Genomic DNA, 17,035 nt, shown 5'->3' on the forward strand with positions numbered 1-17,035 from the left:
GCTAGGACAGCCAGGGCTGTTACACAGAGAAACCCTGTCTTGAAAAACCAAAAAAAAAAAAAAAAAAAAAAAAAAAAACCAAACAAAAAAAAACAGAACCTAAGTTGTTTATTATAGTATCCACCATAATAATTAATTTGTAAACTGCCTCTAAAATTACTATGTATTGTATACTTCAAAGATTTTTCATAGTTTTTTTTATGAAAATTACATTGTTAAGTAGGAACTTAACTAGTATTTTAAGTGCTAGCACTTTGATTTATTACTAGGGTTATATATAATATTTGTGGGAGTCATAGGTAAGCATCATTATCAAACTTGAAGAATTACAAGGTGGTGGTAAAAACTAAGAAGGAGAAAGTAAAAGAACAACTTGGACAAATGAGTGTACATGAAAATGGTAGGCTGTCATCCAGCCTCACAGACATCTTTCAAATTAATAAAGTAGGAACCCCTGGGTAGCCTCCACTCTCTTCCTCCTTCCTTTTTTTTCTTTCTTTTTTTTTTTTTCCTGAAAAGAGTCTAGGTAGCTCAAATTACCTACCCTTCAACTCTTCTGTCCTCTTGCCTCAGCCTCCCTAGGGCTAGGATTTTTACAGGGATGAACTACTGTGCCTGGCCTGCCATCTTCATGGATAGTTTTACCAAAAATGGTTAAATACTTAAGATAATTTTCATTTCAACTCATGATACAAATTGTGGAAAATACAGATCTCTAATTTGTTACTTTAAATGTCTATCAATGGAAGTAGTAATGCTAAAATAGAAATTGCCCCTATCAATTTTTTTACCCTGTCATTATCCTTTATATTCAAATATGATACTTCTGAGTTAGCAGAGTCAGTATGTGATTGATTATTGATTGATTGATTTATTGATTGATTTTTGTGCCTTCTGGAATTCAGTCATCAGCATTAACTCTTAACCCCGTTGAAGGTCATCATTTAATTTGAGGCCATTTTAGTTTGAAGTTGACCTTGAAATCTTTGCTCACAATAGTCACCTGTTTAATCAGTGTTTTTGAATATTACATCTGATTTCCTTTGTTTACAGCTATTCTAAATGGTGTTATGCAATGTTTCATTAACTCCTTATTTGTTTGTAGTTCATGCTTTATAGTTTGAGATTCCTTTGGAATCCTTTCTTTGTGTTAAAACTTTGTAATTTGATGTAGTACATTCCAGGACCCTATGCTAGAGGTTCTGTTTCCCAGAGGCAGGTAAGTGACAGTTGAGGTGAGACATAAGCAAAAAACAAAAGGGGGAGGGTGGATTTTTTAGTCATATAGGACCACTGTCCAAATATCTGCTCTTAGGTTCTTCAGCTCAGTAGTTGTAAGAGGAAAGGAGCCAGGAAGTGTGATTGTACTTCTGGATCAACATCCTTTACCAGGAATGGAAGGATAGCTGAGTTAATTCTTTCCTGTTTTCTGTCCCTATAAATAGTAAGTATTTTTACTCCATACTGAAAATATTGGTCTTACCTATTTGGTAATTCCAGAAGCATTTATTCCTCTGCATTTATTTCTCTTTTGAAATTGACATGTCTCTTCCTTTAGAGAGTACTTCATGCTCCTTCCAGTGAAGTGTTTTTACAAAGTAGTTCTTTTTCCTATAGTTAAGTTCCTTGTACCATTAAATGCCATTTCTCTTTTCTTTTTTGTGTAATTATATTTGTACTTGAGCCTAGATTAGACATTGTTGAATTCTATTTGAGCAGTGTATTAGGCTAAAAAGGGACATCGGGTTTGGAGAACTCATCTTGGATCTAGACTGACACCCACCTTTTCCCTTTTCTTTTGGTCTGGTGCCTGTCCTTCCAGCCAAGTATTGATTCCTTAATTAATCCCAGGGGATTCCCCCCTCCCCCCATGAAGCTGTAAAGTGAGAGAAGAAATGCTACCTTGAGAGACATCCAGGAAATAGTTGGTTTCATCTTTCCTCAGCTTGCCTGGCTCTGGTGAATTGGAAAGTGTTGACAGAGTCTTGAGCCCTCCTGGCAGAGAATAAAGATCAGAAAGAGAACTCAAGCAGGTGTCCAGGTCCTGACTTGCCTCGTTAGGGAGAATTCAGCCTTGTCTGTCTGGTTGGCAGGGCACACTTAAGTAACTGAGACCCAGCATTTCAGCAGTTTGCAGACGAAGTGAGATGAGGGAACAGCTGCAAGTGAGACTCAGCCTAGATCTGAAGAGGTCAAGCGTTCACTTCACTTGGAGGAAAGAAAAGGAAGCAAGCCTAGGGCTTAGCAGGGTAAGTTACTTTCCCATCAATCTGTCTACTTAGTTCATTTTATAATTCTGTAAAGTATCACTTGAGGGAGTGTTAATCACTGATTAAGAAGCTAGTGTGGTCAGAATAGCAGTATTCTTTTTTGTTGTTTTTCGAGACAGGGTTTCTCTAATTCTGGCTATCCTGGAACTAGCTCTGTAGACCAGGCTGGGCTTGAACTCAGAAATCTGTTTGCCTCTGCCTCCTGAGTGCTGGGATTAAAGGTGTGCTCCACTACTGCCTGGCCAAAATAGCAATATTCTAAATGTACTATTCCTCCCTTCCACCTTCTCTTCACATTTGGGGGTCTTGTTCTTTGGTTTTTTGAGTCTGGGCTCCAACTCATGATCACCCTGCTTCAGCTTCCTGAGCGCTGGAACAAGTGTTCATCATCATGGCAGCCTTCCCTTGCCCTTTTCAAGGAGCCCGGTGACCAGTTGTACTTCCCGCTGTCTTCCCACCACCATCCAAACAATGTATTCGCTGATGGATTCAAGAAACTACTGTGGGTTCTCCTGATCTGGAGACAGTGAGACTGTAACTGTATCATCTGTGAAATATGGGACTTTTGTTAATGAGGAGGGAGAAAACCGGAGAATGTCGTTTAGGAATGGGTTAATGATTTAGGTTAGACTCTGGAGAGGAAGGATGAGAATTTCTCTAGAAGCCAGCTTACATTTTTATACTCACTGGTGTTTTTTCTAAGTCATCAGGACGGCTAGAAGAAAAAGTTAAGTTATCTCTTACAGGTACAGTATAGGCTGAATGCTGGTTAAGTTCTGAGTGCTCACCACAGCTCTTTATAGTTTCATCCTTCCATATCCTCTGTTGTTTTTTTCCCTCCCTCCTTCGCTTTTCTCATTTTATACCCCTTGAACTTGGAGGAGCTTGGGACTCTGGGAAAGCTAGGACCAAGGTCTGAGTCTACAGTATACAAATTCAGAAATGGTTACACACACACACACACACACACACACACACACACACACACACACACACACACATTTAATAACCCAACTTCTCATTCCTACATTCTCACCTTCCTGTCAGAAAGCAAGTACATTTATAACATAGGTCATCAGTATGCTCTGGATATGGACTGGTGTGCTGCTTTTGATTTCTGTCTAGTATTATCTTACCTTCCTATGTATACACATTTCTGAGCTTAAATCTCCCATTGAAGGAAGGAATCCTTGAAAATGCATAAATGAAGCAGTATCTTTCTGACCTTGTCTCCCACTATGGCAAAAGGTTATGGGCTAGTTTCAGGAAGTTGCTCATTAGAAACTTCTGTCCAGGTAGATGTACTTTCACCTGGGGAATGGTTCTAGCATTTAAATGCTTCTCTTAGAATGCAGTAATTCTGGAACACATTGAACATAGGAGTATGTGTGATGATTAAAAGTGGATAGCAGGGAGCTGGATATAGCTCAGAGTGCTTGCCTAACATCAAGCCCTGGTTTCAGTCCCTAGCACTGCACAAACTGGGTATGGTAGTGCATGCTTGTAATTACAAGCACTAGCAAATGGGTGCAAAAGAATCAAAAGTTTATGACCATCTTTACACAGTTCAAGGTCAGCTTGGGCCTTGAACTGTGTGAAGACAGATGGACTGGGAGTTTTGCTCAGTGGAGAATACTTACTTGGTATACAGAAGGCCTTAGGTTTGATCCCTAGTATTATGGAAGGAAGGATGAATTACAGGCATAATCAAGTCAGTTCGTGGAAATGGGGTTCAGAAGTATGAAGAGAAAGTGCTCCCATTTACTCTTTATACAGGGATATAACTTGTAAAGCTTAGGACCATCAGTTTTCACTAGGTCCCATATCCTCACTGGTGTTGTATAGAGAATACAGATGAGCTTTTATTGTCTCTGCTTTATGGACTCAAACAAGCCATTCTCTCCAAGTTTGAAGAGAGATACCAGAAGGGTGGATGGAAACAAGGAAGGATGAGGAGAAAGAGTGCAAGAGAAAAATGGACATTGATTCCTCCATGAACCTCAGGCCATGGATTTGTAAGAGCAGCATTTAAAAGATGGGTATGAGCTGAATGATTCTGGAAATATCTGGATTTTGCCACCTGTGTACAGCTCCATGATGGTTCTGGAGACATCCCTTTAACAAATCTGATTGCAAAGAGTCAAATGTCAGGCCATTTTTATAACAAAACATGATCCCTGATGTGAACTTTGTTACCTTGTTTTCAGTAGAACCAACTGCTGCCAGTGTTTTTATCCTCTATCCTTTCCTTGTCCCTGGAGACAGTAAACCTGGATATTAATAACTTTAGCCTTTCCATGTCTACAGATATCTTTATTTCTTAGGTCCCTTTTTTCAAGTTGGGAAATTCACATATAACATGAAATTTAAAAATTTAAAAGTTAGCAATTTAAATGTCATTTCATAGTCTGTTGATGTAGCTCAGTTGGTAGAGTGCTTGCCTGGTGTGTATGAAGCCCTGGGTTTGACTTCCATCCCTCATAAATCCAGTATGGGGGTGTCTATTTGTAATTGGAACGCTTAGGAGATAGACACAGAAGAATCAAAATTTGAAATTCATTCTCCTCTCCGTAGGAAGTTTGAGGCCAGCTTGGGATACTTGAAACCCTTTCAAAAAATTTTTTTGTTGTTGGTTTTTATCTATCTATCTATCTATCTATCTATCTATCTATCTATCTATCTATTTTGGCTTTTTGAGACAGAGTTTCTCTGTTGCTCTGGCTGTCCTGGAACTCACTTTGTGACCAGGCTAGCCTCAGTCTCACAGGGATCTGCCCGCCTCTGCTTCTGTCTCTGCCTCTGCCTCTACCACCACTACCACCCAGCTTTTATTTATTTATTTTTTTAATGTTCACAGTGTTATAAACCTCTCTATCTAGAGCTAAAACATTTTCATCCCTAAAAAAAAAAACCTCGACTGAGGCAGTTATTCCTCATTTCCTCTCTATCCAGTCCCTGATGACTGTCAATCTGTCTCCCAGTTTACTTCTCCTTTTTTTTTCTTCCCTACATATAAATTCCCATGTGTTCACCATTCATCCATTATTGGACCTTTAGTTTCAAGTTGTTGACTGTCTGGACAGTGTTGTTGTGAGCATTCATATAAAAACATGTATTAGGTAACCATTTTCAGTTATTTGGAGGTGCATACACACGAATTCCTGTATCATGTAGTAATTCTATGTTATTTTACTTTTTTCCTTCTTTCTTTTCATTTTGTGAGACACTGTATTCCTGGCTAGCCTTAAAGTCACTGTGTAGTTTAGTCTGGTCTAGAATTTGTGTTAGTCCTCCTGCCTCTGAAATATTGAGATTATAGGTAAGAGCTATACATAGCCCCCTTTTTTCATTTCTCTTTTGAGAGCCATCTTTATGGGTGGATGAAAAGATATTTTATTATAGTTCTGATTGGTAATTCCTTAATGACCAGTGAACTTGTTTTCTTCTGTTTATGTTCCATTTGCAAATATTCTTTGGAAAAATAATCTACTTAAATATCTTCTCTTTTTTAATGCATTTTTTATTTTTATTTTTATTTTTTTAAAGATTTATTTATTTATTATACATAACAGTGTTCTGTCTGCATGTGTCCTCATAGACCAGAAGAGGGCACCAGATCTCATTACAGGTGGTTGTGAGCCACCATGTGGTTGCTGGGAATTGAACTCAGGACCTTTGGAAGAACAAGCAGTGCTCTTAACCATTGAGCCATCTCTCCAGCCCTGCATTTTTTTAATTTTTGAGAATTTTAGGCATGTATATAATATATTTTGATCAGATATACCTCTCATTCTTTCCCTCAAATTCTCCTGAACCCTCCATGCACACACACACATACAGCATGGTCCCCTCCCAAATTCATTTCTCTTTAATATATAACCCATTGAGACCATTTAGTAATGTTTGGGTGTGGAGCCATGCATTGGAACATGAGTAAACTTCCAGTGACCACACTCCTATCAGTTATGAATCAGACCTTCTGAACTTCTTCCCACACATGCTAGAATTTTGCCTAGCTTGATCTTCCATTGATCTTGTGCAGGGGACCACAATCTATAATTTTATGACTACAACACCGTGTCATGTCCAAGAGACAGCAATTTTATGGCATTCCTCCCCATCTTCCAGTTTTTATATCCCCTCCCACTCCTTTCCCCATCCATTGTTTCCTGAATCTTGGTAGGTTAGTGTGTGATACAGATGACAGTTTTCCCACTTAGGCCTGGGCACTCAAGGTCATATATTCTTAGCACTTAAACCAGTTATAAGTTTCTCCATTAACTACTGTGCATTGCGAAAAGAAGTTTCTCTAACCAGGGTTCAGAGCAGTACAAATCTATGGGAATAAATGTAAACATTTAGAAAGCAGTTTGACAACGTGGGGATTTAGCAAAATAGCAATACTAGGTTTCCCCTAGATCCTATGAATTCCCCTCTCAGGCCTTTGACCAGGTTTACAGTACCAAGCATGAATTCCTTCTTGTGGAGCTGGCCTCAAATACAATCAAAAAGCAGTTGGTTCCTCCATAATGGTCATGCCATCATTTTACTTTGAGTGAGCACATCTTGTAATTTTAGCAATTAGAGCCTAACACTGGGTAAGGCCCTTGATGTTTTTTCTCCCCCCACAGACCGCATAGCACCTCTGGGACTATGAAAGCTAGCCGGCAGAGAGAAAGATTTCTAATCAGTACTATATGTCTTGTATTGTTTCAGCTATAGTGCTTCAACATCAGCTTCAATATAATTTGCCTCTTTTTAATTAGGTTGTTTGTCATCGGTTGTTCATAGGAGTTGGGTGTTGTTTTGAGACAAGGGCTCACTGTGTGGCCCTGTCCTGGAACTCGGGCAGTATAGACCAGGCTGGCCTGGAACTCACGGAGATTTGCTTGCCTCTGCCTTCTGAGTGCTGGAATTAAAGGTGTGTGCCACCATGGCTGGGAAGAGTTTTTTTTTATATATTCTACATATTAAATCTCCTTATAAGTGTGTAACAAATATTTCCTCTAATTCTTTGGTTTGTTTCACACTGTTGATGGTATCTCAAGTCATTTTTTCATTAGTTCTCAGATTATTCCTGTCAGTATTTCTACAATCATTCTTTTCTCTGTATTAAAAAGTCCTTTTCCCTGTCTGCATGCATTCAGAGTATTCCCATCTTTCAAGATCAGTTCCAACTAATCTCTGCTTCATGAAGTCGTCCATTACTTATTTACTGTGGAGATTGTCTTCTGCTCTCCCACAGTGCTTTCTAGAAGATTTCATAGTACTTTATACCCCCATTTAGATGAAGTGCTTAAGTTTTTTCCTGTTTTCAGTTGACAGGGTTTCTTTGTTATAACCCAAACTGATCTCAGACTTGTGATACTCTTGCCTAAGCCTTCTACTGAGATCACAGGCACCATACCCAACAGAAATACATACGTTTTCGTATTTGTTTCCCTGTAGTATTTTACAAGTGATTTTACCTGTTTATCAAATACACATTGGATGAATGGAAGTTTTAATTTTTCCAGTATGACCTCTTGTGTCTAGGCACAGGTAAAAGAAAAGACAAGAAGAGAAACTTGGGTATCCCAGAGTCCCAACTAGACTAGTGCATGGATATGGCCTTGATTTTACTTCAAAATTTGTTTTATTAATTTTTTTTTTTTGAGACAGGGTTTCTCTGTGTAGTTTTGGGTCCCTGTCCTAGAACTCACTCTGTAGACCAGGCTGACCTCGAACTCACAGAGATCCTCCTGGCTCTGCCTCCCAAGTGCTGGGATTAAAGGCGTGCACCACCACCGACCAGCTTAATTTTCTTCTTAATTTATCTGACTTGCTTTTTTTTTTCCTAGATAAAGTGACTTTTTAGGGTTTTAATTTTCTCTCCTTGATATGCTAAACTCACTTTCATTTTATTTTATTTTTATTTCGATTTTTTGAGACAGGGTTTCTCTGTGTAGCAGCCCTGGCTTTCTTGGAACTCACTTTGTAGACCATGCTGTCTTTGAATTCATAGAGATCTGCCTGACTCTGTCCTGAGTGCTGGTATTGAAGGTGTGCGCCACCACCTCTTGCTGGTAAAGTCATTTTTAAATTAGCATTTACCATTCCAATTTTAGTATGTGTCCTGCTGAAGTAAGCAAATACACACACACACACACACACACACACACACACACACACACACACGATTTATTTTTATTTCATGTGCATTGATGTTTTACCTGCATGTGCGTTTGGATGAAGGTGTTGGATCCTTTGGAGTTACAGACAGTTGTGAGCTGCAATATGGTTTCTGGGAATTGAATCCAGATTCTCTGAAAGAACAGCCAATGCTCTTAACCACCAAGCAATCTCTCTAGCCCCTGCTTTTACTATATTTTTGCCTTTCTGGTGCTCATTTTGTATTGCACTTACTGTATATTTCCTAAGTTTATTGCTTACAATTTTTTTCAAGCAAATTTAAATGCACTTTATTTTTGGTTAACTTATAAGTTTGGTTTTGTTGTTGCTGTTGGGACAGAATCTCATTGTGTAGCCCTAACTGTCCTGCAGCTTGCTGTATAGACCAGGCTGGCCTAAAATTCACAGAAATCTGTCTGTCTTTGCTTCCTGGATACTGGGATTATGATGCATGTAGTACCACACCTGACTACTTTGTTCTTTGAAAAAAAAATTGGTTTTAATTAAATTTATTTATGTGTGTGCCTATGCATTTATATGCACGCATGTGCACAGAAGTCAGAGAACACCTTTCAGAAATTGATTTTACTCTGATCACATGGGTTCCCAGGGTCAAACTCCAGTTGTCAATCTTGACAGCAAGCATCTCTACTTACTGAGCCACCTTGCTGGGCATACTGTTTTTTCTTTGTTAAAAAAAGTAAAATTAAATAACAACATAAAATACAAAACCAATGCCTCTACTCCAAATAAATTATGGTTAAAAAAAAACAAAAAAACAAAAAAACAGGGGGGCTGGAGAGATGTCTCAAAGGTTAAGAGCACTGCTTGTTCTTCCAAAGGTCCTGAGTTCAGTTCCCAGCAACCACATGGTGGCTCACAACCATCTGTAATGAGATCTGGTGCCCTCTTCTGACACACAGGCATACTGTATACATAATCAATCAATCAATCAATCTTAAAAAAAGAACAGGTGGAGAGATGGCTCAGCAACACTTACCTGGCTGTTCTTCTAGAGGACCTTGGTTTGGTTCTCAGCACCCACCAAATCTGGAGATCAGAATAGGGCGTCAGATCCTTAGAACTAGAGTTACAGACACCCTATTCTGATCCATGCAACACCCGGCATGTATACAGCACACAAATGTGCAGGAAAAACACTTACAAACATAAAAATAAATCTTGTAAAGAAACTTCAGCCCAGAGTTGAAGCGGCTCAGTGGGTAAAAGTGCTTGTCCAGCAAGCTTAGTGACCCAAATCGAGGCCAGCCTGGTCTACAGAGCGAGATCCAGGACAGGTGCCAAAACTACACAGAGAACCACCACCACCACCCAAAAAAAAGTCCAATCATACATCCATAGTTTCTTGCTCTTAGGCCAAGGTGGGAGGTAGTGACAGGAGAATTGCCTGAACAGTTGTGGGCCCCCTAGCCTGGATTGCACAGTGAGGCAAATAAGGAGAGATCCTGCCTCAAATGAGGTAGAAGGCCAGAAAAGACTCCACAAGTTGATCTCGACATTCCACATACACATTGCAGTATGTATGTGTCTACATCTATACACAGATATGTAAAATAAGTTGGTTTTTTGTTTGTTTGTTTTGGTTTTTCAAGACAGGGTTTCTCTGTGTAGCTTTGTGCCTTTCCTGGATCTCGCTCTGTAGACTAGGCTGGCCTCAAACTTACAAAGATCCGCCTGCCTCTGCCTCCTGAGTGCTGGGATTAAAGGCGTGTGCCACCACCACCCGGCTAAAATTAGTTCTTTAAAAGTTCAAGATAATATTAGCCCCATTTATCTTAAGTCCTGGTATTGTTTGGAGGACAAGCATCAGCCAGATATTATGGCAGGCAACAGATCCCAGTTTGTTAACAATTTCTATTTTTAAACCATCATTAAAGAAAATCCTATCTAGAGTCACACCATCTTTATGTTAGGACTGAAACCATGCCATTTTGATTCCTATGTTCCCAGTAAAAAACTGGTAGTTACTTAAGTTGGCCTAGATATGCTTAACTGTTCTGCATCCCTGTCATAAAGATTTACAGTTTCTGGTCTCTGTTCTTCTCATTTGCTTTTGAGTAATTTCGTATATTCTTTGATGTCCTTCTTGTAGACTCTTGATGAAGCTGGTTCATGACTGTCAACACCAGTGATTACAGTGCTTTAAATACCTTTTTCTTGGACCTTCAGTGTTACCTTTTTTTTTTTAAGGTTTTTCGAGACAGGGTGTTTCTGCGTAGCTTTGGTGCCTGTCCTGGATCTCCCTCTGTAGACCAGGCTGGCCTTGAACTCACAGAGATCCGCCTGGCTCTGCCTCCCGAGTGCTGGGATTAGAGGCGTGCGCCACCACCATGTTACCTTTTATCCCACTGACCATCTTGCCCTCCATGCCTGTGTCAGAGAACAGCTTGTCATGGCTGATGATGTCCTAGTGGATGATCATGATGGAGACTAGATCCACAGCACTAGTTAGAAGGAGCTCTGGGAAGAGCAGACAGGGTGCCAGGGCAGCCAGAGCACTACAGGGTGGAGAGGAGAGCCAGCAGAACAGGCTGAGGCCAAAAATTTATATCTTATCTCCAGACTAGGTGAGCTTAGCCAGTTTTCCATCTGCTGCTAACTTTGGATAGACAAAAACTTGTGTGTTGCTTTTTCTTCTTTTTAAAGTTAATTTAGCATTGTGTGTGCTGAGACAGAGAGGGTGGCACACAGCTGGGCTACATAAGAATCTGCTTCAAAACAAATTACAAAAGATTCTATTTGTTTAATATATTAATATATTACAAGAAATCCACAGAGTCTGCTTAAAGGGCAAAGAAATTTATTAGGGAGGAAGACTCACTACAGCATGGGAGATTTATCATAGGGTCCTGGAAATCCGTGGTACAGGCCAACACTGTTCTTCAGCCTGGGTCGTTCTCAACATCTGAGCCCACGAGGGAGAGGCGTCTCAGGTCTTAAGGGTAGACCGAGCCATACCCCGGGGCTGGTACTTCAAGGTCATAGATAGCTAGGACAGTTAACCTGCTACATCTCTAGGGGTAGTGCTCCAAGGTCATAGATAGAATGGTTATCCACTACATTAATATATTATTTTTATAAAAGGGGCTGGGGATGTAGTTCACATGATATAGTGCTTACCTAGCATTCACAGATGTGGTCCTACCACTTGAGAAATGGAACCAGAGGATCAGGAATTCAAAGTCATTCTCAGCAACATAATGAATTAAGAACCATCCTGGTCTATATGACCTGTCCCCTCCCACTTCTCCCAAAAGTCCAACGTAGACAAGTCTAGGGGCTATTTTCATCAACGCAGTTCCTACCCACTGCTTCTTTAAGGGTTTTCTATATTTACTTACCTGTATATAGAGCTTCATATATCACACACATGCATAAATTATATTGTTTGTAATTCTCATGTTTTTGTTTTCATTTTTGTTTGAGAGGGCATCTTGCTATGCAGCGCAAGTTGACTGGAACACTCGGTGTATTCCTTAGCTTATGGAATACTAGTATAATAGAAGTGAGCCACCATATGCCCAGTGGTCTCCTCTATTTTTTGTAACTGCTTATAGCAGTAAGTAATCTATAACTAATAAATTTTCTCATAACCAGGCCTCAGAGACTTGAGTGTGAAGTAAAAGGCCAGGCATCTGAAAACACACATTTATTTTTATCAAATTCCTGTTTAGCTTCTGATCCCCAAGTTCTTTGGACATGGCTCCACGTTCACAGCGGCGAAAGCACAAGAAACGCCCACCAGTGACTCCTATGGTTGTAATCCCACCCACAGAAGTGTCTCCGGAACCTCTAACCCTCTCAAAATCTAACCCCAGCATTGATGCACTTGGCTTTATTTCCTTGGACAATAATGTACCAGGTCTGTCCCAGCTGATCCTTCAAAAGCTGAACATGAAGAGCTATGAAGAATACAAGTGAGTGACCAGTTTGTGGACAGGGGCTCAGTGTCTGGCTGGTACCGGCATATCCGAAGATGGAAAAGTATAATTGGGAATTTTCTCATTCTGACCTTTGACAGTTGTATTAGTATAGAAGAAACATAATTGCTTAAGAAAAATGGGAGTGGGATACATTTTAGATCATAGAAAAATTGATACAGGGTGGGGGAAGCACAGAAGAGCTTGGGGAGATGCTCTTCCCTATTGCCTTTCTTTGATACTATCTCTACAGGTTGGTGGTGGATGGGGGAACCCCAGTATCCAGCTTTGGATTTCGCTGTCCACAAGAAATGTTCCAGAGGTTGGAGGACACGTTCCGATTCTGTGCTTCCTGTAAAGCACTCCCATGTGACCTTTCAGATCACAAGGTTCTCCGGCACTGTAAGAGGTGACTTGTGGGGTGCTAGTGGGGGAACATTCAGAAATAACCCTATACTAAGTCCTCATTCCAAGAGGAACAACCCTAAGGTTTTTTTGTTTGTGTTTGGTTTGCTTTCAGAATTAATAGTTCCTCATTTTGTGTGGCCCCAATTTTTATCCTGTTTATTTTTGGTATTGTGGGAGATGAAATAGCAGACATTCTTCCTACTTTTTTCCTGAGTACACATGGGGTAAGATCACATTTGTTCTGAGAAGGTTGAGGTTGTCACACCTGTTAAGAGAAAGCATCAACAGTCTTTTTTTTTTTCCTGAAGTGAAAAACTTAAGTTTTGGACAGGTGGAGATGGGGCAGCACTCTGAGAATTGCACTCCTAATGCCTGTTGCTTCACCTGCCCACATGGCTCCCGCATTGGCATTGCTACCTGTCCTTTTTCTCCACACCATCCTACTTGTGCATTGGCCTTTCTTTGAAGGTGCCGGTATCCGGTCTCCTTCCCTGGACATGTGCAGTTAGTTACCTTTCTGATACAGGGATGTGTTTCTTTGGTTCATTCTCTCAGGTGCAGAAATGTCTATTACTGTGATACAGAGTGCCAGAGGTCAGATTGGCCAGCACACAGGAAGGTTTGTCAAGTGCTCCGTCTTGTGGCTGTGGATCGCGTCATGGAATGGCTTCTGGTCACAGGTAGAGTAGGGGTATTAGAAAACTGTATGTTAGTGATAATTGTTGGTTGTAGTTAGAAAAAAATAAGACACTGTGGCAAGGAATGGGGATACTTGTAGTTACTGGTTGCAGAATAAATATGAATTATTGAGGAGGGAATTTTGAAGCCAAGGAAGGATTTGCTGTTTATTATTTTTTTAATTATGGGTATTTGAGTATGGGTTTGTGCACATGAGTACAGTACCCCTCAAGGCTGGAAGAAGGCATGGAATCCCCTAGAGTTGGAATTACAGACAGTTGTGAGCCCCTCAATTTGGCTGCTGGGAACTGAACTCGGGTCCTTTCCAAAAGCAGTGTGCCCTCTTCTTTCCAGCCCCGTTCACTTTCTCCTTCTGCCCTACAGGTGATTTTGTCCTACCCTCGGGACCCTGGCCGTGGCCGGTGGAAGAGATACAGGATTGGGACACCTGGTTTTCTCTGAGGGGTTTACAGCTAGAGGCTGCACTGAATGCTGTTGTAGAGAGCCGTGCTATGACCATGCTTTGGGCCAGTCTAGGAAGGCCACGACCAGAACCAGAGGCTCTGCACAGCTCTTTGAAGCGGTTGATGACAGATGCTTTGTCACGGCCCTTGACCCTGGGCCTAGGGCTTCGGACTCTGGCCCTAGATGTTGGGAAGACGGGGGGAATCACACTGCATGTAGTTGGTGCTTCCCATGTGGAGACATTTCTCATTCGTTCTGGAGATTATGATGAGCTTGGCTACATGTTTCCTGAACACCTTGGCCTCCGTGTGATCATGGTGGGTGTGGATGTGGGCACTAACCTTTTACAGAGTTCTTCGCCTATACCCCTGGAGCCTGGAACAATTCAGCTTAGTGGCTACAAGGCTCTGTATCATGACTTCTGGGAGGAGCAGATAGAGACTGGGAATCTAGCCCATCCCGATTTGGTGGCTGCATTCCATCCAGGTAAGAGCTATTCATTCAGACAAATACTGAGGAGCTGATAATTTTCCACCCTGCACTTATGTTTTAGTCAGGGTTTCTATTGCTGTGATGAAACACTGTGAGCAAAAGAAGGTTGGGGAGGAAAGGGTTTTTTCGGCTTATACTTCTATCACTGAAGGAAGTCAGAACAGAAATTCAAGCAGGCAGCCAGGCGGTGGTGGCACATGTCTTTAATCCCAGCACTTGGGAGGCAGAGCCAGGCAGATCTCTGTGAGTCAAGGCCAGCCTGGTCTACAGAGCAAGATCCAGGACAGGAACCAAAACTACACAGGGAAACCCTGTCTCAGGAAAAAAGAAAAAAAAAAATTAAAAAAAAATTAAAGCAGGGCAGGAACCAGGAGTCAGGAGCTGATGCAGAGGCTATGGAAGGGTGTTGCTTACTGGCTTGCTCCCCAAGGCTTGCTCAGCCTGCTTTCTTATAGAACCTATGACCACCCACCCAGAGATGGCCCCACCAACAATGGGCTGAGCCTTCCCCATCAATCACTAATTAAGAAAATGCCTTACAGCCTGATCTTATAGAGGCATTTTCTCAGTTGAGGTTCCCTCTTTTCAGATGACTCTAGCTTGTGTCAAGTTGACATTAAACTAGCCATGACAACTTAGATCTGTTTTCATTTGGTCCTTATTAATTTCTTTTGATCGTCACTAAATACAGTATAATGACGAGCTTGGTTGATCATTTCCCATATATACTATCCTGGGTCACAATCTTTTATTGAAGAACTGGGGATGAACAACACGGGGGTTGAGTAGATAAAATCAAAGGACTGTCATGCTCTTGGGATATACCTCAGCCTTCCTCCCATCTCTTCCCATTTCCATTCTGTTCTTCAGGTTTCCATGCCTCCCCAGTCTTGATGGAAGCTTGGCTACCTACCCTGCTGCTACTTCGTGACTATGCGATCCCAACGTTGATTACTGTTTACAGGTTTTTACCTATTTCTATTTGTGATCCTCTCCTGACTCACTTTTTCCTATACACAGATGAACCCATTTTGATTCCCTTGCCCATCTGTCTTAGAAAGGTGTTCTTCCTTTCTGCATGTGGCTCTAAAACAAATTTCTGGGAACAGTCCTTTATTACATAATCTGGAATTTGGTGAGACATTTGAGAGGGAAAAATAACCCTTGCCTAGTACATCTCTAGAAAATTTTTGGGATTGATCATGAATTGCCATGCACTTGAGCAATTTATACTCCCTCATAATTACTAGAGAGATTTTCCTTCTTTCTTCCCCAGCCAACAGGAATTGGAAGCCTCTTTGCAGATTCTGGTGAACTTGGATACACACATCATTGCTTGTGGAGCTAATCCTTTCGCATCCCTCAAACCTGAACAGGTCTATTCTAACCCCAATAAGCAGCCAGTGTACAGCAGTGCCTACTACATCGTGTTTCTTGGAAGTTCCTCCTGCCAACTAGATAAGCAATCAGAAGAAAAAGCAGATGATTTTTCAGTATTTGAACCAAGTCCTAACTGAATGCCTGAAAAATAGAAGCTTAGTCAAATCACCCTGTTGATGTCCAACTGTTGCCAGCTTTGAAACCTACTGAATGCTAAATCTTATTCACAGTCCAAGTAAAGATTCTAAACCAATGAGAACTCTGTATGACATGACTCCTTTCTGGTTTTTCCCCTAGTCCTGGTAATGGAACCCAGGGCTTTGTTTACTGCTGAGTTACATTCCTAGCCCTCTTTTGTAATTGTTTGTTTTGAGTAGCTGAGGCTGGCCTTGAAAGTACCAGCATCTGCCTCAGCCTCACAAGGGGGGTTACAGGCCTATACAAGTTTGATTTAACCTATATCTAAAAAGTTAGCTATAGGTAGGTAGGCACATGCACACACCTCTGTGTGTGTGTGTGTGTGTGTGTGTGTGTGTGTGTGTGTGTGTGAGAGAGAGAGAGAGAGAGAGAGAGAGAGAGAGAGAATGTCTCACTGCTTTTACCCCAGCCTCCAACAAAGCTGGAACTATATATGCATTTGCCACTGCACCTGGGTATGTTGGGGCTTCTTAAGTAACTTGTTTTGTTTTCTATTTGCAGTCAAATATGACTCACCTGTGTGGTGGTATTGTGTTCCCTAAAATATTGTGCACGCTAATAAGCTTATCTGGGGTCAGAGAACAGAAAAGCCACTAGATACTGTAGCAGGAGTCTTAAAAGTTCTTGTTAATAAAATCAAACCTGAGCCAGGTATTGGGGTGAACACTGTAAGATCAGAGAGACAGAACAAGCCACAGCTTCCTCACCTTGACAATTCCTCAGGTGGTCCTGTTTCCTCAGACTGGAAGCTTCTGTGTTCTCATCCCAATGGCGCTCAGCTGAAACTGCTGCTCAAAACCTAAAAGCTTAACCAGCCAAATGCTTCTAGTTTCTGGTCCTCATGCCTTATATACCTTTCTGCTTTCTGCCACCACTCCCTGGGATTAAAGGTGTGAGTCACCATGCTTGGCTGTGTCCTTGAACACGTGGATTTCTGTCTCTGGAATGCTAGGATTAAAGGCGTGTGCTACCACTGCCTATCCTCTATGTTTAATATTGTGGCTGCTCTGTCTCTGACCCCAGATAAGTTTA

The 17,035-nt window shown here is 41.2% G+C and overlaps 1 protein-coding gene across 1 annotated transcript; it reads left to right on the forward strand.

Annotated features, from left to right (window-relative positions):
• Positions 1–55: 55 nt before the first annotated feature.
• On the forward strand, positions 56–16,064 carry Mss51 (MSS51 mitochondrial translational activator). Its single transcript, XM_028879708.2, has 7 exons — positions 56–2,249; positions 12,137–12,379; positions 12,636–12,791; positions 13,346–13,470; positions 13,853–14,419; positions 15,296–15,389; positions 15,702–16,064. Exons 2-7 carry the CDS (start codon positions 12,162–12,164, stop codon positions 15,940–15,942), a joined length of 1,401 nt encoding a protein of 466 aa, XP_028735541.1. The 5' UTR covers positions 56–2,249; positions 12,137–12,161; the 3' UTR covers positions 15,943–16,064.
• Positions 16,065–17,035: the final 971 nt, after the last annotated feature.

Source organism: Peromyscus leucopus, chromosome 9 (assembly GCF_004664715.2).
Source record: "Peromyscus leucopus breed LL Stock chromosome 9, UCI_PerLeu_2.1, whole genome shotgun sequence".
NCBI classification, from domain to species: Eukaryota; Metazoa; Chordata; class Mammalia; order Rodentia; family Cricetidae; genus Peromyscus; species Peromyscus leucopus.

Excerpts from the sequence above, each read along its gene's own strand:
- Mss51 (XM_028879708.2), top strand. The coding sequence starts at position 12,162 with ATGGCTCCACGTTCACAGCGGCGAAAGCACAAGAAACGCCCACCAGTG. Across the intron at positions 12,380-12,635 it reads AAGAGCTATGAAGAATACAA|GTTGGTGGTGGATGGGGGAA; the intron begins GTGAGTGACCAG and ends CTATCTCTACAG. Across the intron at positions 12,792-13,345 it reads GTTCTCCGGCACTGTAAGAG|GTGCAGAAATGTCTATTACT; the intron begins GTGACTTGTGGG and ends TCATTCTCTCAG.